The following is a 22,365-nucleotide window of genomic DNA, read 5'->3' on the forward strand; positions in this document are numbered from 1 at the left end:
GAATAGGAAGCCAAGATTACGGTAGAGAATTGATGAAGGGGGGAGATTATTTTGTTTTCTATGGTTTCTTCTTGCATCTTTAGTTCTCAAATGATACTCCTTAAATAGGTATATCATTTACGTTTCATGAGTTAATGTACATAAATTAACATTACTCTTAAATTAATGACAAGTCATAAAGGGTAGTACTTTCAAGACTTCTGAATGTCTTTCATTCACAAAGTTACATTTAATCGTCATTTGAATTTATGAAGTAGTAACTCCCACATTCTATTAACTCTTATGACTTATGGATGTTCACACAAATTTATTACAGAGAGTTATGAGAGTTTTTAATCTTTGCATTAATTAAGAAGGAATTATCTTTCAATCCCCCACTAATGCAAAGATAGAGAATAGAACAACTTTGGGCAAAAGGAAGGAACATGTACTTAAGTGTTAATATCTTTCGATTTCAATTGACACGTACGATATGAGGCAACAACAAATATCCAAAAAGTGAAGTACTCTTGAACTAGATGGACGTAAGTTGAGACCCCCACAACACATATCATATCCTTGATTTTAAGCAACCTCCGCGATACTTCAAAGTGCTTTTATGGTCATGCACACAAACCTTGGGTCTCATGAGTGCTCTAGAAAGACGACCCATGTCTTTCATAAAAAGTGACCAACCTTTTACACTCACATAGGTGATCCCATCAAGTCTATCTCATAGACCACCTAAAGTCTATGGATCATTAAGAGCAAAAATAAGCTCAACCTTATAATACACTACCTCACGCCATAAGGATAGGATATGTACTGTTTATTGTCGGCCTATATGGCTTCGTTTGACCACAAATGGGTATCCACCATATTACCTCAATCCATGGGATTTAACCCCATCCCTCTCGACGATTCAAGGACCATTTTCCTTGTTAAGCCCTTGGTCATAGTATCCGTCAAATTTCTTTCGGATCTACATATTCCAAGAAAATAACACCATGTTTCAACAATTGTTTAATTGCACCATGTCTGATGCGAATATATCTCTTTTTACCATTGTATACACTATTTTTTGCAATCTCAATTGCCACCTGTGAGTCACAATGTAAAGAGACTGGTGACATTTATCTTCTCCGTAAAGGCACATTTGTCAAAAGATTTCTCAGCCACTCAGCTTCTTGCCTTGCCAACTCGAGAGCAATAAATTCGATTTCATAGTAGAACGTGCTATACAAGTTTGCTTTGAAGACTTCCATGAAATAGCACCTTCACCCAAAGTAAACACATAGCCACTGGTAGAGTTAACTTCATCATTGTCAGTCACCCAGTTTGCATCACAAAAACCTTCTAAAACAGCAGGAAATTTATTAAAATGCAAACACCAATTCATAGTACCTCTCAAGTACCTTAACAAGCAATGAAGAGCATGCCAATGTTCATTACTGGGATTATGAGTATATCTACTCAATCTACTAACAACATAAGCTATATCAGGCTGGGTATAATTCATGATAAACATTACACTCCCAATTATTCTAGCAAATTCAATTTGAGAAATACTAGAATCTTTATTCATTTTCAAGTGTATGCTAGAATCATAAGGATTTCTCACTGAAACTACATCAAAACAACCAAACCTTTTCAACATCTTTTCAATATAATGAGACTGACACAAAGAGAAATCATTAACAGTTCTTTTAATTTTTATCCCTAAAATCACATCAGCTTCTCCAAAGTCTTTCATTTCAAATTTAGAAAATAAAAATTTCTTAGTCTCATTTACAACATTCACATTAGTTCCAAAGATTAACATGTCATCCACATATAAACATATAGTCACACAATCTGATCCTATTATTTTAGAATAAACAAAGGTATCAGATGAATTAACAACAAAACCATTTTCTATTAATGTGAAATTAAATTTTTCATACCACTGCTTAGGTGCCTGCTTAAGTCCATAAAAGGACTTTCTTAATTTGCATACTTTATCCTTTTGTCCTGGGACCACAAAACCCTCAGGTTGAGTCATATAGATCTCTTCCTCTAAATCACCATTTAAAAATGCAGTTTTGATATCCATTTGGTGTACCACTAAATTGTGAATAGCAATTAAAACAATAAGAGTTCTAATGGTCGTTATTTTAGTCACAGGAGAATAAGTATCAAAATAATCAACACCTTTTATTTTGAGGGGGTTAAAGCTCCTAATCACAAGTCTAGCCTTACATTTATCAATTGTACCATCAGGGCTTAATTTCTTCTTGAATATCCACTTGCTACTTATGGGTTTACAACCTTTAGGTAAATCATACAAGTCCCATGCGTGATTAGAAATTATAGTCTAATTCACTTTTAATAGCCTCTTTTCAAAATATCACATCTATTGAACTCATTGCCTCATTTTCATGCTCATTAGCATTAACATCAGAAGCGGGCAAAACATGAGAGTTAACAGACACAGACACGGAAGTATTATTTTGCACATCACTAGGCACATCATTTTTCAAAGGAAAAACATGCTCAAAAAATTCTGCATCTCTGGATTCACATATAGAATAATCATTTAATGACACAAATCTATATACAGCACTATTTTGAGCATAACCAACAAAGACGGTATCAAAAGTCGTAGAACCTACATTTACTCATTTAAAATCAGATACACCAACATTAGCCAAACACCGCTACACTTTCAAAAATTTTAAGTTAGGAGCAAATCCTTTCCACAATTCATATGAGGTCCTATCTAACTTTTTATGAGGGACTCTATTAAGAATGTAACATGCAGATAAGACAGCTTCCCCCACATATAGTAAGGTAGACCTGAGCTTAAAAGCATAGAATTCATCATTTCCTTAAGAGTTCTATTCTTTCGTTCAGCTACATCATTTTGTTGGGGAGTATAAGGACCACTAAACTCATGAATAATACCATTTTTCTCACAAAAATCTTCTAGAGTTTTAGTATTATATTCACCACCCCCGCCAGATCTAAATCTCTTGATTTTCCTGTCTAATTGATTTTCTACTTCTGCTTTAAATTTTAAAAACATGCTTTCAGCCTCATCTTTAAACTTAAGGAGGTATACCTTAGTGTACCTAGAAAAGTCATCAACAAAAGTAATGTAATACTTCTTTCCACCTTTACTAATAGCGTTCTTAAAATCTGCTAAGTCTGAATGTACTAGTTCGAGCAATTCGGTCTTTCTACTAGTAACATATTTAAAAGGTTTCTTAGCATGCTTTGCTTCTACACACAGAGGACATTTAGAAATATCATCAATATTTACTGTAGGAATTAATCTCATTTTTCTAAGTCTTTTAATAGAAGCAATATCAACATGACCTAGCCTACCATACCATAAATTAATAGACTCGGCAATATAAGCAGAATTAAGAATATTTGCATTATTGATAATCTCTTGATCAATGTTCAGCACAAATAAGCCCCCACTAAGGTATCCCTTCCCAACAAAATTTCCTCCACGAAAAATAATTATTTTGTCAGCTTCAAAAACAAGTTTAAGACCTACTTTATTGAGAAGTGCTCCAGAAACAATTTCTACGGAGCGAGGAAACATACAAAACATTGTTCAAGGATAATATTTTTCCAGAAGTTAATTTAAGTAAAATTTTTCCTTTACCCAAAACTCCAGCAGTAGTGGAGTTACCCATGTAGACACACTCGCCATTGGTGGATTCCTCAAAGTCATGGAATAACTCTTTGTTGGCGCAGAAATGCCTTGAGGCTCCTGTGTCCAACACCCACTCAGTCTTGTTAGACATCAAGTTCGTCTCGATGACTACTGCCACAATCACGTCATCATTCTCAACAAGATGAACTTGGACATCATTTTGTCCCCCCTATTTTTGAGTTTTGCAAACTATCCCATATTTCTTTAGTAGATTTGTTAGTAACAAGAGAAAAAAAAAATATTAGTCATATGACTCAATAAATGCCCTTTAGCATTTATATTAGTCATGGTACCAAATTCATCAACAATCATAATGGTATTAAAACCAGTAATGATGTTAGAACCATCATTAAACAAAACATAATCAACTTCTAACTGTTCTATGAAAATAAAAAGGTTTTGTGACCAACGTTTAAAATTATTTTCGTCCAATGGCTCTAACTTTGACAAATCAGGAAAAATTTTGTTCAAAGAAATGGCCATTTATCAATATTGTATGTAAGAAAATAGCTTTTATGCTACTATAATATTGATATTGGATAAGAGTTAATAATAGTAAGAGAGTTATCACAAACACTGTGTCGTAGCAAGCCACTGCCTTGGAAGCGATTTCGGCCCGACTCCGGTGCAAATCTTTCTAGCCGGTCGCTCCCCAAGGTTCTACAGCTACTTCCAAACACGTGCACTCGTGGCTGAAAGTTTGGAGGTTGCCCAAACCAATTGCCCAAAATTGTCAAAGAATAGGAAGCCAAGATTACGGTAGAGAATTGATGAAGGGGGGAGAGTATTTTGTTTTCTATTGTTTCTTCTTGCATCTTTAGTTCTCAAATGATACTCCTTAAATAGGTATATCATTTACGTTTCATGAGTTAATGTACATAAATTAACATTACTCTTAAATTAATGACAAGTCATAAAGGGTAGTACTTTCAAGACTTATGAATATCTTTCATTCACAAAGCTACATTTAATCGTCATTTGAATAAATATACATTTATGAAGTAGTAACTCCCACATCCTATTAACTCCTATGACTTACGAATGTTCACACAAATTTATTACAGAGAGATATAAGAGTTTTTAATCTTTGCATTAATTAAGAAGGAATTATCCTTCAGGGAAGCCGGGGAATGGGGGTATAGGAGGGATAATCAGAAATGGTAGAGGAGACTGGATAATTGGCTTCAGCAAAAGCTTTACCCATGCTACCAACAACCTCATGGAGATGTGTGCTCTCAAAAAAGGCCTGGAACTTGTTATTGAGCACAATCTAAGGCCTCTGGAAATTAACATGAAAATCATATTACAGAAAGGCAACCTTCTATATGATCCACTTATTAATCACTGCAGGTCAACGCTAAGGAGCTTGGGAGGACCGACTGTTCAGCATAGCTTCAGGGAACAAAACAGAGTTGCTGACATGATGGCCGAGATGGGAGCAACTTTGAATTTTTTTGACAAGACTCATGTTTTTGTAACACCACCCCTTTTGTATGCTCAGTTTTCTGGGAAGATCTAGCTGGTAGCTCTTTCAGCAGATCTGTTTGTAGCAACAGGGTCTCAGATGATCAATTCCCTGCTATTTTTGTGATATAGCCGAACTAAGGCTGCTTTAAACCTTTATTTAATGCATATCTGAGTTACCAAGAAAAAAGGAGAGTATTTATTTTCTATATTTCTGCATCTTTAATTTACAAATAATACTCAAATAGTCACATCATTTACGGTTTCTTTCATCCACCAGAAGAATGTAAGAATTATTGTAATGAATATTCTTGTCTTAATAACAACTCATTATAAAGACAAGTAACTTAATTTAACTCTTCTAAAAAGAGATCTATTAGTAACAGAATTACAAATGAATAAACCGTCACTTGGATGAATGTGAACCATTTATGAACAAGTCATTTAATTCTCTCGTTCCACATATTCTTGTGCTTTAGATAAGCTATGCAGATTAATTGTGGTTGTTTACTCTTTGCATTAAGGAATAACATTATACACCCACATGTCCACATGCATTTTAGTACAAATAATGAAATAAAATAGTTCAAAAATTATTTAATAATTTAGTTCAAAAATTATTTAATAATTTATACCACAAAATAAATTTAATCTTAAACTTTTTCCCAAACTTTTTTTCTTTTTTCTGCCGTACCAAATGGTCGGGGTCGTTTGGTTTGGAAATTTTGGGTGAAATTTTAACTTCCACTTACCGAACTTCAAATTCTTTTCCAAGTAAAATGTATATTTAAACACTAACTTCACATCCAACAACTACTTTTCAACACAACTTCAAAAACACATTTTTCCAAGTATCAACTAAATCTATGACAAATGCTAACCAAATCTGTCCACTTCAATAATGTAATCCAGATATCTGTCCATAAAAAAAGGTGCACTCTAGCAGCCCTCATGCATTGGATAGTGTAGATTACTATATCTACAAAAGAGGGAAAAACTTTATGCCTTCTTTCACCACATAAAGCTCTAGTACATACATTTAAAGGTAATCAAGAAGCTAAACTAGATAGCAGATTTTTTGTGATAACCGTGGTGTTCAAGCCAGCTTTCAATCACCTTGACTAAATTCACAAGATACCTATCACCTCCCACCAGCAACAGGTACTAAGTAAATTCCGGTTCACCAAGGACAAGATAGATGGAAAGAATCACCTAGTCGTAATGTTTTTTGTCTCAACGAGAACTTGAACCAGAGAGCAGATATTTAACCAGTGGTTAAAAGAAGGCACATAGCAATATGAAAACAAAAACATTATAAAGGAGTATACAGTAGCTGGTACAAAACCTTACCACTTTTCTTCACCAAAAAAGGTAAAAACTTCTTGGATTTATTTGCCAGTTCTGATGTACAAACTTACCACTTTTTTCATATTTAGCACCAGATGCCTTTTCTCTCATCAATCTAAGACACTTTGACTTGAAAGAGACAGGACATTCATGTAAGATTCAGATAATGACTTGTAAAATTATTATGAGTTGAATATGATAAAATAAGCCATTTTTAAAAGGCACGTAATCATAATTAGCTGCTGATTTGATCAAAGATGCTAAAATCTTCCATAAATGCATCACAATTTGATTTGTTTGGAAACTTCAATATTGACATCTCTAAAACTTTACATGAAGATGTCATAAAAAAGCGATGAGTCTGACTCAACCACAGAAACTAGCTTACGAGGTGAGACTTGCTCCAAGTTATATAAGTTGGCAATCAACCAATGTGGGATTAACACCCCCACACATCCAGACTGGATAACTAAGGTAAGAGATACACAAATAAACACTTTTCAGTCCCAGTAATTGAGAAGTAGACACTATCATGGAATTCAAAATTTCACACGTGAATCTCCAAGATGTTGTTAGGGAACTCAAACTCGTGGTTATTTTTGAATTACAATGTTGAGAAGTGGCTAGTCTGCACTATTAATATGCCAACTAAAGCATGGACAACATAACGTAGAGGCACACAATAACAAGGATGGGTCTCATACCATGACCTTAGGCCAACTTCGACCTCAAAAGCTCAAGAGATGAAGATTGTCCAACACCATATAAGAAGAAAAACAACTCAACCCTCGATCAATGTGAGACAACATATGGGAAGTGAGTTGTTCTTTGTTTTCTTACTTTCCACCAACATAGGTAGAGGGTAACTCTGACCATCAAGAATAAGACAGAATAAGACAGATGACAAGAAATCACTTAAGTGTTTTTTTGTCTATACTGGATTAACCTTGAACTCCCATGGTTTTCACCTTTTCATTAACCGCTAGATCACGCCCTTGAATGGAGGACCTCCAAACAATTCTCAAGAGGTATAACCTTCATCTACATAGTTGCAACTATAGATTAGTTGCCAAAAAGAGACGCTTAAAATCAAACCACATTCTTCTTTTCTAATATGACTAGTCAAGTTTACACTCTAGTAGATGGATAATAGGTCCTTCATTCTACCATTCTCCGCTTAAATTTAAAGCTTTAAGGCTTTTTGTTTGTGGCAGCATTCAAACTCGTAATGTCCAAATAACCTGCACATTTCATGCATCGCTCTTACAACTTGACTAAAGCTCTAGGAATGTAAGACAACCCATGAAGTCTTGTTAAGTTTTTTGATCTGGATCAGAAAAGGAACTTTGTTTTATCGCAGTGGTGTATATAAAATCAGATAGTGAGAAGTAGTCGAAAGATGATTTTATTCCTTAAGCAACCAAACTTTAAATACAATAAATAACAACCTACAGTTGAACTTAAGGAACCTAATTGCTACATATACTCCTGAACAGTTGGAGTACAAACATACAACAACAATAAACTCCTACAATAGGAGGAGTCTTATACAAATACAAAAAAGCATTAACTATAATAGTAAATTATTCTAATAATGATAATATAAAATAATTATGCTTAATATGCCCCCTTAAGTTAGGTGTGGTGCACCAACGCCTAACTTGGAACGATACCTTGCAAAGGCTGGTTTTGGCAATGGCTTGGTAAGTGTATCAGCGAGTTGATCACAAGCACGAGTGTGTTTGACAAGAACCCGATGCGCTTGAACTTGGTTCCTAACATAACAAAAGTCGACAGCAATATGTTTCATACGGCTATGGAACACTGGATTATGACAGAGATAAGTTACGCCTACATTGTCACAGAAGATTGGGGGTGTGTTTGGAATGGTGATACACAGTTCATTGAGCAAGTTGCGCACCCATGTGAGTTCCGCAAGAGCATTTGTAACCGATTTGTACTCTGCTTCAGTAGATGAGCGAGCTACAGCTTCTTGTTGTTTTTACGACCAACTGGCAGGATTGCGCCCAAAGAAAAAAACATAGCCTAATGTGGATACTCTGACATTCGGGTCTCCCGCCCAATCAGCATCAGCATACATGTAAAGATTGCAGTCCGAGTCGCGACGAATACGAAGACCTGAAGTTGCCGTGGCTTTGAGATACCGTAATATCCTTTTAATCGCCTTCCATTGTTCATCAGTAGGATCATGCATAAACTATGACAGTTTGTTGACAATATAAGAAATGTCAAGTCGTGTAAATGATAAATATTGCAACTTACCGAGAGTGCGCCTGTAGAGTGTACCATTCGCACGTAGAGAATTATCAGCTGCCTGAGGTAGTTTACCAGAGAACATTGGTGTCAAAACTCCTTTATAATTTTGCATATCCAATTCAAACAGAATGTCAAGAATGTATTTCGACTAAGAGAGAATAACCATCTGGCACTTTTTTTGCTTCCACACCCAAAAAGTAGTTCAAATTGCCAAGATCCTTTAGAGAAAAACGAGAACCCAAGGAATCAATAACATGTTTAATCAAGCTGGGATGACTTCCCGTGATCAAAATGTCATCAACATAAACGGGCACGTAAACAGTAGCAACCAAATTCTTCAAAATAAATAAAGAGGTGTCAGATTCAGATTTACTAAATCCCATTTTCTGTAGATGATTATGCAATGAACTATACCAAGCCCGAGGGGCCTGTTTAAGACCATAAATAGCTTTTTTAATCTACAAACATGAGAAAGGAATTGGGAATTGATAAATCCTTAAGGTTGAGACATAAAAACCTCTTCAGTCAACTGGCCCTGGAGGAAAGCATTGTTGACATTGAGTTGATGAATCGACCAATTGTGTTGCACTGCTATGAATAACACAAGTCGCATTGTTGTTGGCTTAATAACTGGACTGAAAGTTTCATGAAAATCCAAGCCAGGGCGTTGTGTGAACCCCTTTGCAACAAAGCGAGCTTTGTATCGATCTATAAAATCGTCTGCTTTTCTTTTAATGCGATACAACCATTTGCAGTCCACATCATTCTTCGTTGAGTCTCGTGGTACCAATTCCCAAGTCTGATTCTTCATTAAAGCATCATATTCTACTTGCATAGCTTGTCTCCACTCTTTGTGGATGTTGCTTTTTTTAAGGTTGTTGGTGTAGTAGTGAAGTGAGTTAGAAAACTGAATTGTCTTTTGGGCTTGGTAATATTATTCTGGGACCTAGTGGTCATTCGATTTACTACAGGCTTTGGAATTGGCATGGGGGTTGTTTGGGGATGAGACTTTCGCTGCCAGGAAGTGAAGAAGTTGTCAATGGTGAATTAGTGGCTAGAGATGGAGCATTCAGGATTTGGTGTAGAGAGTGATTTACGTCTTTGATATGTTATCAAAGGTGCAAGTTGTGTGTTTGAGATTTTGTGATGCTGGGAAGTTGTAGAAGAAAGTTTAGAATTACGTGGATTAGCTGCAGTAGCTACTGGTACCTGGCCAGAATTGAAGGAGCTATTATTTTGTGATTCTAAGGGCAGTGGTATAATACGTCTTTGATATGTTATCAAAGGTGCAGGTTGTGTGTTTGAGATTTTTTTATGCTGAAAAGAAGTAGAAGAAAGTGTAGAATTACCTGGATTAGCTGTAGTAGCTACTGGTACTTGGCCAAAATTGAAGGAGCTAGTATTTTGTGATTCTAAGGACAGTGATATAGGTGGAGGTATATTAGTAGAGGTTGTTGGAATGGTAGCTGACTTCATAGTTTCCTTTTTGGAGTTAACGTCTTCCCAGGTCAGTTGAGAAAAGTTTTTCCTTACATGTAGAAACATTGTTTTAAAAGGAAAAGAATTTTCATAAAAAAGAACATCACGACTGATGAATATTTTCGACTGCATTGGGTCAAAGCAGAGGTGTGCATGATGGCGTTAAGAAATGCCTAAATACACACAAGGGGTGGACTTGGTGGGTGTTTGAAAGAGATTATAAGTTGGTCAAAATAGATTATAAGTTGTTTTTTGCTTAAAAAGGTGTATGGCTATTTTTATAATTGCTTAAAAAAAATTATTTTTGGCTTTTTTAAAGCTAAAAACAAGAAGCTGCAAATCCCAGCTTTTTTTTTGCAGCTTATAATCTATTAAAGTTTGACCAATGAAATTACATTTGTGTCCCTAATAATTATTACTTATTCCAATTTTACCCTTGTTGATTTGATACTCTAACATATTTTAATAGGAGCTTGTTTTATCAAATTATTTTATATAATTATTTAATAATCATATAACAATAAATTTCTTTAATTTATTAAATTAAATAAAAAATTATGTTTAATATAAAGTTCAAGTAAAAGAAACAAAGAGAATACATATAACGACCTCAAAATTATGGAGTTAATTTTACATATAATTAGAGTTAATTTCACGTATAATTATTAAATTTACACATTATAATAGTAAAATCAAACAGTTATTTTTTTATTACATTGAAATAATTAAATTTTACCTACTGTAACAATAATTATAAAAATATTTTGTACCACATTAAATGAAAACCTGTCAAAACCCAAAAGTTCAATTTGCGTTTTAAGCTTCCATTTATCAATGGTAAAATTCTCTCTCCAAATATCACTTTTTATGAGAGATTGACTATTCAAAAGGAAAACTTGAGAGGAGCAAAAATGATTTAATTTATAGAGGTTTAATATACTCCTTCCCTTTTTTTAAATAATTGATAATCTTTGACTTGACAACGTCCTAAAAATATTTACTAAAAATTTATTTTATTAATTATATTTTAAAAATATAAATTTATATATATATATATATATTATTTAGTCATTTAATAATAAAAAAATATTTAAAAAATATAATAAAATCCAGCCAACTAATAGCTTGTTTGATCAACATTCTAAAATCAGCTTTTTTAAGAAGTGTTTTTCTTCAAAATGTTTTTTTAAAAAGTATTTTTGTCGATGAGAAGTAGTTTGTGTTTGGTTAACAAATTTTAAAAATATATATTTTCCTTAATGATAAGCTCGGCATATATATTAATACTATCCTCGAAGGTTAAAAGCAACAAGTCCAGTTTAATAAGAAAATGAAGTGTCGTCACAAATTGCACCTTAATGATACGAAATTCTTAACATAACCATGAAGAAACAAATAATCTTTTAATATATAACTATCTTTTTCAAACACAAACATTCAACACTTAAACTCTTTATATATATATATTAATTTTAATTTGAATCATTTTAAAAATAAAAAATAATAATAAACCCTAAATATTATTAACAGCTATAACAGCTATAAGGGTATTTCAGACATTTTGACCAAAAAAAAAAGTGCTTAAAAGCATTATTTACCAAACACATCAATAACTTTTTTTCAATTTCAGTAATTTTATCCAAATACTTAACTGCTTATTTTTAAAATAAGTTTGCACTTTCAAAAGCACTTTTAAAGAACTTTTTTCAACCACTTTTTTTCAGCCTATCCAAACGGGCTCTTAGGCTCCAACTTATTTTTGGTGTAGGATTTAAGCCATGGATAACAAAGACAACCAAAAATTTTAAAATTCGCATAGTTGGGTGGTTTACCAAATAATTTTTGATAAGGTGACTCGTTATTTAAGATGGGTGTGGGTAGTCGATTAATGAGATAAACAGCATGATGGTAGGCAAAAGACCATAGTTCTAGTGGTAGGGATGCTTCATAGAGAAGGTTTTGGCTATTTTAACAATATGACGATGACGACGTTCAGCTATGGCAATGCGTTGTGGCGTGTAGGGAGGTGAAACTAAATGTTCAATGTCATTTCTTTGAAGATAGGACTGAAGACTTTTGTATTCACCTCCTTTATCCGAATAAAGAAATTTTATTTTTGTTTTGAAAGAATTCCCTACTAAAGGATGAAAATTTTGGAACAAAGAGCTGACTTCACTTTTATTTTTAATTGTAGACAACCAAGTATACTTGGTGTATTGATCAACAAAAATACAGTAATATAACTTTTTGTCTAGTGATAAAACGGGCAATGGTCCCCATAAATCGCTAAAGATAACCTGAAGAGGATCATTAGTGGATAAAGTAAGGCATAATTACTTTATATTATCATTATTAGAATAATTTACTAATATAGTTGCTGCTTTTTTGTATTTGTATAAGACTCCTCCTATTGTAGGAATTTATTGTTGTTGTATATCTGTACTCCAACTGTTCAGGAGTATACGTAGCAATTAGATTCCTAAAGTTCAGTTGTAGGTTGTTATTTAGGGAAAAAGCATCGTTTACAACCTAAACTATACCCGAAAAGTCTAAGCCACACCTAAACTATACTAGTGGCCAATTACACAGCTTAACTATAAAAAAGTGATACTTTTTACACCCTTCAGGATTACACCACTTGCATGTGGTGTGGTGTTTTACACACGCTGCCACGTCAACGCCACATCAGCACCACGTCAGCATCATCCGAAAAAATAAGAAATTTATTATTTTCATAAATTCTTCTTTTTTCTTTTTAATTTAAATCTTTTTTCTTCTTCTTCAATGCCCAAACACTTCACCATTTTCTCTTCTCTCCATTCCAACTTGCCCACCATGTTCTATTGTGTTAACTACACTTGCCAATGCGCCACCAACAATTCCTATCATGGCTGCCCAAGATCCACGAGGAGAATGACCTGACAATGCAGAAACAATTGCTGCTAGGCCCGTGAGCAAAAGACCGGACATGGCTAAAAATTTGTTCAATTTTAAGGTCTTCTCCCCCAGCCTAAGATACTCTTCTTGGTCTTTTCTGCCTAATACTCCCAATATTTCTCTCATTTCTTCCTCCTGTTTGCCATTCCATCCGTTTCAATTGTTTTCATTGTCACCAAACCTTTTGGCCTACTTTCTACGTGAGGGCTATTATTAGTTAGTGAAGTTGTTGGGCCAAGGTCAGTGAGACGCTTGTACTACTACTTGTCGATGGTTGAATTGAACTGGGGGAAGAAGAAGGAGGAGGAATTTCACCCATTGTTAATCGTTCGAAATTCATTAGCAACTTGGAATTGAAATTGAAATTTTCAGTTTAATTTGGGTTTGGAGAAGAAGAAGATGAATGGTGGGGATTTTTGAATTTGGAGAAGAAGAAGAAGAAGAAGGTTGATGTTTTGAATTTGGATTTTTTTTTAGTTTGGGAATTTTTAATTTTGGAGAAGAAGAAGATAGATGTTTTGAATTTGGATCTTTTTTTCAGTTTGGGAATTTTTTATTTTGGAGAAGAAGAAAAAGGAGATGGATGTTTTGAATTTGGATTTTTTTTCAGTTTGGGATTTTTGATTTTGGAGAAGAAAAAGATGAATTGGAATTGGAATTTTCAGTTTTAACTTTTTTTTGGTGTTATTTTTAATTTTAGACGTGCCTTTTTTAATTAAATAATTATATTTTTTCCACATCAGATTTAGGGTGTAAAAAATTGCACTTTTAAGTAGTTTAGGTGTGTATTAGGTCACTTCAATAGTTTAGGTGTGGCTTAGACTTTTCGGGTATAGTTTGGGGTGGAAACGATGCCTTTTCCCTTGTTATTTATTGTATTTAAAAGTTTGGATGCTTAAGGAATAAAATCATCTTTCGACTATTTCTCACTATTTGATTTTATATAGTATCAGAGCCTCTAGCCTCTTACGAGTTAGATCTTTTTCTCTCCCCCGCTATGGTAGCCTCTCAAGAAACAATCCCTCCAGTAATTATTAACTCTGGTGATGCTACTGCTACCAACAACAATGCTTCTGCTGCTTCACCTATTGTTCATATGGTACAATTCAATCCCGCATCTCAGTTACCTATCAAATTGCAAGGTAATCTCAACTTCTTGACTTAGAAAGCACAACTTGGGATGCTACTCAATGGCCATCAACTCATGGGACATCTTGATGGATCAAAATCGGCACCACCAATGACTTTTACTCAAGATAACCTTACGATGCCAAATCCCAAATATCAAATTTGGTTCTCTCAGGACCAATTGATCCAGCAAGCAATGATGGCATCTGTCGATCCCACCATTGCGCCTACTGTTGCCACAGCTCCATCTGCTAAGACTCTTCTCACGGCTTACGCAAATAAGAGCCACACTCGCATTTTAAGCTTGCGAGACCAATTGCAAAATATCAAAAAAGCCTCTAAATCTGTTGCAGATTACTTACAAGAGGTAAGAATCTCTTTCTAATGCTCTCAAAGTTGTTGGATCACCAGTAACAGATGATGAACTTATTGTCAAGATTCTAAGCGGCCTGGGCCCCGAGTATCGTGAAATCTCTGCCGCTATAACAGCAAGAGACTCTTCATTGAATTTTGAAGAATTGTTGCACAAGCTCACAGATCATGAGCTTTTCCTCAAGTACCAAGATCTCGAGAAGTCATCCTCCAATATCACAGCTGTTATAGCACAGAAGACAAACATGCCACATCAGTCTAACAAGAACAATTGTCGCTTCAACAATCAACAGTGGAACCAATCTGCTCCTCGACAACCCAGCTTCAAAATTAGCAGAATTGGAGATCAAACTCAAGACAATTTGTTCGATGCCAATTGTGCCAAAAATTTGGTCACACTGTAGATGTATGTCGTTCCAAATCGCACAATCATTTTGAAGCTAAGGCCAACTTTGCCTCTAGTTTGCAATCAGCAGAAAACTCGGGTTCTGGATTCTAGTGCGACTCATCATGTCACGGCTGAACCTCACAATCTTAAAGAGTATACAGGCAATGAGGGAATATCCATGGGTGATTGTAAAACAACAACACCAACAACAACAAACCCAGTATATTCCCACCAAGTGGGGTCTGGGGAGCGTAGAGTGTACTCAATCCATACCACTACCTCTAAAGAAGTAGAGAGGTTATTTCCGATAGACCTCCGGCTTAAGACACAGGACAATATACAAAAACATCCAAAGTATGAAACATGATAAAACTAACATACATGATAAAACTAACATACATACGACATCCACAAAAATAATGTACATTACCAAACGAAAGAAACCAAAGCCCCCCTAACCACTGACTACGATTCATCCACCCACCTTATCCCTCTACCCAAATGTTTTCCTCCAAACCTTCCTATCCAGGGTCATATCCTCAGTGAGTTGAAACAGCTCCATGTCACGTTTAATCACTTCTCTCCAGTATTTCTTCGGTCTACCCCTACCCCACTTGAAACCATCTAACGACAGCCTCTCACACCTGCGAACTGGGGCATCCGTGCCCCTCCTCATCACATGAACAAACCATCTCAACCTCACTTCCCGCATTTTTCCTCCACCGATACCACTCCCACCTTCTCCCAAATAATCTCATTCCTAACCTTGTCAGCCCTTGTAAGACCACACATCCAACGCAACATCCTCGTTTCCACCACCTTCAACTTTTGGATATGAGAATTCTTAACTGGCCAACACTCCACTCCATACAACATAACCATTTCTATTAATCATACTGGTTCAGCTCAGATACAAGCATCTAATTCTTCTTTCAGGCTTTCTAACACTCTATGTGCTCCATCAATTAAAAAAAATCTTATTTTTGTAGCCAAATTTTGTCAAGACAATCTAACACATCTATTGAATTTTTTCCTTTTACTTTTCTTGTAAAGGACCTGTATACTCAGAAGCCGTTGGTACAATGCCGGAATTAGAATGGACTTTACGAGTGGCCACAACATCCACCCAGACCACCAATATCCATCAATCTTGCCTCTATAAAAGTTCCTTTTCAGCTATGGCATTGTCGCTTGGGTCATCCTCATTCGACGATTTTAAATTTTATTTTGAAGAAGTTTTCTTTAGGTGTTGCTACTAAAGAAAAATTTGAATTTTGTAATGCTTAATAATGTACAGGTTAGCTTGCGCGCACCTCAACTAGTTCCATAAGATATGTAATATCTCCCATAAGCACAAGTATTCTGTCCAATCAAGGCTTGGGTGTCTAATTTGAGAAACATTTTATCTTTCTTTCCTTTTTTCTAATCAGTAAAATACAACAAAGGAAACATTTTACCTTTTCTTTCTCCACAGAAGTCTCCAGTAATTTCATCTAAGAGAAGTCAAGAGGCTCACAACAAACTAAGCCCCAACATTCGTGGATGTATTTGGCAGGCCTGATGGAAAAAGTTCCAACTTTTTGACATATACAGCAGCAGAGACCTTTTCTGTAAGCAGAGCATATCCAAGAATTAGCTACCAAAAGCTTGATTTTCCTGTTCAGCAAAAATGCTTTCTAGAAAACAGACAGCAACATCATTGATGGTCAATATCACAATTCACAAGATATGCACTTATTATAGGTAGGACCTTTTGACCTGAAATAAAACGAGGCATTCATCTAGCTTCACATAACTAATACATGGTATTAACAATGCAAGAGTTTTAAATGCATGCATGAGCATAGTTAAAGACACAATTGCCCGTCAAAACCTTTTTCCACATCCTTTCCACCGTATTTTGTGGAGGGTATCTGGTATTTTCATAAACAATTTCTTTTTAGAAATCATGCAATGCATGTTATTTTTAATACGCCAAATCAAACCGAGCATGGCAGATAATCTCAGCTCGGCATAGTTAATACAAGTATTATTAATACACTCTATTCAGCATTGTTCTTGAACACCATAGCAAACGACCTCTTTACTTTTGAATACTTAGCTTCTAAAAGCAGGCAGCAACAAGATTGCTAAGAGTGCATCTAATTATGATCAACAAATGATTCAATCCTAGAAGCCGAATTCTTCATACTGCATAGCAATTTTGACTTGATAGTTAGGAAGTTTTATAAACAAGTAAAAGTTTCACAGGAAAAAAAAAAGAACAGGATCTCCAAAAATTAGTTAGCAGTTCATAACCTGAGGTGTGTTCACTATGGCGTATTTTAGGCAATACACTGCAAGATAGGGCTTTTAATTACTTAGCTAAAACGCCCACTTAAAAGAGATGCTTTCCCAACTCTCTTCTTCTATTTCAACTAGTCAATCACAGTAATCTTACTCCAAGCCTGTGAACAGGTTTCTGGGGAAAACGTTCAAGGTTACGGACCAAACTTGTCTTTTACGGTGGCGGAGAATCATTTTCTTCCATGCGATAGACATCATCACTTCAAACTTGTTAAAGCTGTCCAACAACGATCTGAACTGATCTTACGCCTAAATCATATAAAACTCAAATTAAAATCATCTCTCAACTGTGGCAATCAGCAGATTCCAATTAAATTTAAGAATCAGAAATTGCATTACCATTTTGACAATATAAAACACACTTATGCATTACATTACTGTCAATATAACTTTATTTGAAGTTGGAAATCAGGCAAATATGAAATGGATATGATTCTATTTTTGCATGACTAAAAGTGATCAATTAACGAAATGGAAAACTTGCCTGGCGTCAAGCACTCCCCAGCACTGGATATACATCAAGTGTAGGCAAGGTTTTGGCAATGCAGTCCAGATCTCTTTCCACGTGTGCAATGCAAATACAAGGCAAAATGAAACGCAAAAGATCAATTCTTCAAACATATAGGCACCAGCAAACCCAAAAGGCACGAAAGACTTCTTTCCAGAAATATTTTCTGTCTAGTCTGTATGTGGAACAGACTCGGGTAAGAAATTGACCAACAAATGTGAGGCCAAAAATTAGAGCGCAGATTCAAGCACACGCGCTCACAGATGCAGATCACTACAAAGGAGATAGTATAAAGTAGCCTTTCAAGAATTAAACATGTGACTCCTCATAATTAGCATGCCATGAGAATTAGCATTTACAGTTTCCAGGGAAGAAAGAAGCTAATCAACAGGGAAATCTTATCGCTTCAACATGAACAGATATGATGAAAAAGTAGCAGATTCACAAACTACTTAATATAGCACTTAGGTAATGGAAAAACCAGGATGGGGGCTTTGGCACTTTTCTTGTCCCACAAAGATAGTCTCTGATTCACGTCATCATCCACCAACCTACTGTATTGACAATTTTGGAACACGGCCTATTCCGCTTCATTCATGATGATACTTTTGTAAAAAAAAGTTTGACATAAAGAGAATAAACAAGTAAAATTTGCTTGACACTAACAGTGGCCAATAAGTGCTTTAACGATGGATACACAAACAACAGTGTTAACGCCTAACCTTAAACCTGGCACTCCAAGGTCATAGCATAAACTGTTACATTGTATCACCAAGCTTCATAAACATACTCAACTAACCGAGCAAATGTTTGAAGCCATTCATCCCAGCTCATTGCTGTCAAGTTAACTTGCTGGATTTTTGGTTAGTTCTAAATTCCTCTTTTACACATTTTTATGTGCTAATTCAACAAAGAAAGAGATCATATTCAATCAAAATTGGAAGATAAAATGCAAAGGAGGCATACTAAACTTCTCTTTTCTCAAAATTTTATCATACAACAAAATGGACCTGTCTACAGACTACAAACCTGGCCTTTTCATTTGACCAGGAAAACGGTTCAAAGTTCGCTCATCTTGCCACAAAAATTGTCCAAGTTCCATATTGTTATGGAATGGCATCTTACGTTTCCTAAGTAGTGTTTCAGCATTCTGATGTTCACCCTCTAAATTCGCCCGACCTATTTGCAAACCGGAGGGACTATTGGCAGATTCTGCAAGAAAGAAAGGATGCTCTTTGTCTTTGCTGGTTGACACAGCGTCGAACTCATATCTTCCCTGAAATGCATCACTTGGTCTAACAGGCATTTTATGCATCCTAAATAGTGTTTCTGTATTGTGACCATAACCCTCCAAATTTTCATGAGCTCTATGCATTCCTGATGGACTATTGGCAGACTCCGCAGGAAAGAAAGTAAACTCTTTCCCTTTACTGGTCAACATAAGCTTGAACTGGTCTCCTTCATGAGAATCGTCGCTTCGCCTGAAATCACCAATGCAACTAGTTTGACCTTGTTGCAATTGCATGCCAGAGTTTGCAGAGAAACCCAACCTTAAGGACAAATCACAGTCCAATTCAGGCACCCTCCTAATATTGTCCCTATAATCTGGTTGATATGATTTTTCTTGAATATCATCTCTCCTGCAAGGAAACAAGCTCGGGAAGCAGCTGATTTCAGAAGACTCGACGATAGTCGGATATACAGGTTTACCAACGATTACGTTATGTTGAGGTTCTCGGGGGACCAACGGAGAAACTTCAGGCTGAAGATCAGTACCATAAAACAATGGATATACTGAACCCACATCCAAAGAACTACTACTTTCCGGAATAATAATGGCTTTCCCACTTGAGGAAGCACCTAGATTGTTGATGCAGGGCACTACAGGCCTGTCAAACTCTGAAACTAATCTTGGTGAATTGACATTTGAAGGTCTCAAGAACAATGGTTGGTTTGAAGAGCGAATAGGTAACGCTGAGTTAGAGTTTAGCTCATTGCCACTTCTACTAAAAACTTTAGGAGGTACACAATGAGGTTCTTGAGTTCTTGGGCTGAGGTAACTCCTAGGCATACTGTTCCGCTGGCTCCTAGATGCTCTCTCCGGTATACAGCCAAGATTAAGAGCAGCTGAGCAGCAAAGTTTCATGTTAAACAAGATACACATAATCAGTCCGAAATCCAAAAGCAACATAAAATGGCTCTTGCTGTGCAATTGAGCTAAAACAAAGAAAGTTGTGAACTTTGGTACCTTCAATACAAGGAGGCAATAGTTGTCCAGTCTCAGTCTCATCTCTCCTAATAATGGTATCAATGGCATCATTTACCCTATCCCAAAGTGTTTCAGGATCCATATATTCAGCCTAATTCACAAAAGGGACATCGCCACCACCACCAACAACAACAATAACAAAAGCATACAATCAAGATTCTTGAAATTATAATCCAAATTCAAGAAAACCCTTCAACCAAAAGTACCTCAGAGTTAGCTTTGGAATACATAATCTCCTCAGCTTTCAAGACAACGACAGGAAGTTTCTGTTGCCATTCTCTATTCTTCTTTGTAACAACACTATGTCTTTCTCTTACAACCCTGATCAAAACAAGATAGTAAACACCCTTTTCAGATAACAAAAAAACAAGAAAGCATAACAAAAAATCAAGAGAACACAAAAATTGCCCCCAAAAGAGTACCTGAAAATTTGTTGTATGATAGAACCTCTCATGGGTTGGTGTCTATCACTATGCCAAGCTCTTCTAACACACTCATAAGGTCTTGGTCCAGGTCTAGGCATCTTTTTTCCACTAAAGATATCAACTTGAACACTGTACTTTGAGCAAAATGCAAGAAAGTTGAAAACTTCAAGGAGAAATAGCAAAGCAAAGCAAATTTGGTATTTGGTGAAAATCAAGAATTGGTTTCTCTTTTAGCTTTAGGTATTTGTTTAGGCTTCTCTCTTCTCAACTTCTTCCCCAACTCGCTCCCCCCACCCCCACTCCCTTCCTAAGTTTTTTTTACTACTACCTTTTTTTGGGGGAGAGAAGGGGGGGAGAGATGCTTGTTTTTGTATTTTCCTTGGTTTTTGAGTGCAATACTATATCCTTACTCTTTCAATTTATTTATCTTCCTTTCCTTTTTAATCTAAGTAGTTTAATCACACGTATTATTTATAACTAAATAATTTTATCTATTATGAATGTTTGAAATTTTTAATTATTTAACACTAAATAATTTTATCTATTACGAATATTTTTAATGATGTGTAAAAAGTTTAAAACATATATTTTATTATAACCACATATATATTTTATCGTCAGAAGTTTCAAGTGTTAATGAATTTAATATATTTATAAAAAAATTTAAATTTTCTTAAAATCAAATTTATTTGATTTATAATTTTTAAACTAATTAAAATAATATTAGTTGTCATTAATTTTGATAATTTCTAATGAGAAAATATTTACCATAAATATGTTTAATTAATTTTCAACTCTTAAATTTTAGAAAAAATAGTGAAAAGATGATTTTGTTTAAAGTAAAAACTTTTAATGAAGGGCAAAAAGTTCAAATGACATTTGTAAAGCCTTCACACTTTTAATTTTTTTTTTTTAATTATTATTGTTATTATTATTATTATTATTATTATTATTATATAAATTTAATATTTTTTTTCTTTTTATGTCACCTTACATTTAAGATGAGAAGCAACTTTCCTTTATTACGCTCACTCTATTTTAATTTATTCATGTCATTTTTCTTTTATTTGTCTTATTTTTCTAGTCTCTTTACTTTATTTTAATTTATTTATGTTAATTTGCTGTCTAATCCATTTCAAAAAAGAAAAAAAGTGCAATTTTAGTAACTTTTAATTTCAACTTTCATCGAACATATTTTTTACCACAAAATTTATAGATATGTTGACCTATTATATATTTTGTTTAACATCACTACATTCATAATTTTGTTTTATTTTCTTATTCGCATTAAATCAAATCAAACGATCAATTAGGTTTTCTTAGTCCCTAGTAGTAGAAGTCCCTACGAGTAATAGTATGAATTATGTCACGTTTAAACACTACCTAAAAGTTTATTTTGTTAGTGAAGAAGCTATATTGAATATACAATAAAAGAATTGTTATGATATATATCAGTTATAGTGAATGTCTATCAAGATCTATCAATATCTATTTGATGTCTATCAGGGTTTGATGTATTTGTTTTTAGTGTGAAAATAAGCAAATTCCCCCTATAAATAGAAAGGCTTTCTTCATTGTAAATCATCCCCCCAAGAGAAGAAATAAGAATCACTCAATCTAATCTTTCTACTCTTTTTTTTGTTCTTTATTGTTTTATAACACGTTATCAGCACGAGACTCTACAGTCTTAAATTTGAAGGCTACGGTATTATTATTTTTCTTCCTTTTTTTATGGCATAC

At 34.8% G+C, this 22,365-nt stretch overlaps 2 protein-coding genes across 4 annotated transcripts; one reads left to right on the top strand and one right to left on the bottom strand.

Moving 5' to 3' along the window:
* Positions 1-4,160: 4,160 nt before the first annotated feature.
* Positions 4,161-5,204, top strand: LOC124890089. The gene is made up of 2 exons (XM_047401959.1): positions 4,161-4,179; positions 4,804-5,204. The coding sequence occupies exons 1-2, from the start codon at positions 4,161-4,163 to the stop codon at positions 5,202-5,204; spliced, it is 420 nt and encodes a 139-aa protein (XP_047257915.1).
* On the bottom strand, positions 4,619-21,027 carry LOC124890081. Of its 3 annotated transcripts, none has more exons than XR_007048937.1 (8): positions 20,623-21,027; positions 20,407-20,521; positions 20,180-20,291; positions 18,961-20,058; positions 17,908-17,980; positions 17,566-17,672; positions 16,535-16,685; positions 4,619-5,320 (listed from the first exon to the last, which is right to left on the bottom strand). XR_007048937.1 is itself a non-coding variant. In XM_047401953.1 (6 exons), exons 1-6 carry the CDS (start codon positions 20,721-20,723, stop codon positions 17,621-17,623), a joined length of 1,551 nt encoding a protein of 516 aa, XP_047257909.1. In that variant the 5' UTR covers positions 20,724-21,027; the 3' UTR covers positions 17,327-17,620. The 3 variants fall into 3 exon arrangements, 1 of the variants encoding a protein (XP_047257909.1); XR_007048936.1 differs by having other exon boundaries at positions 17,376-17,672; XM_047401953.1 differs by lacking the exons at positions 4,619-5,320; positions 16,535-16,685 and having other exon boundaries at positions 17,327-17,672.
* Between the last annotated feature and the right edge of the window lie 1,338 nt (positions 21,028-22,365).

The sequence above is a fragment of the Capsicum annuum genome, unplaced genomic scaffold (assembly GCF_002878395.1).
Source record: "Capsicum annuum cultivar UCD-10X-F1 unplaced genomic scaffold, UCD10Xv1.1 ctg1183, whole genome shotgun sequence".
NCBI lineage: Eukaryota > Viridiplantae > Streptophyta > Magnoliopsida > Solanales > Solanaceae > Capsicum > Capsicum annuum.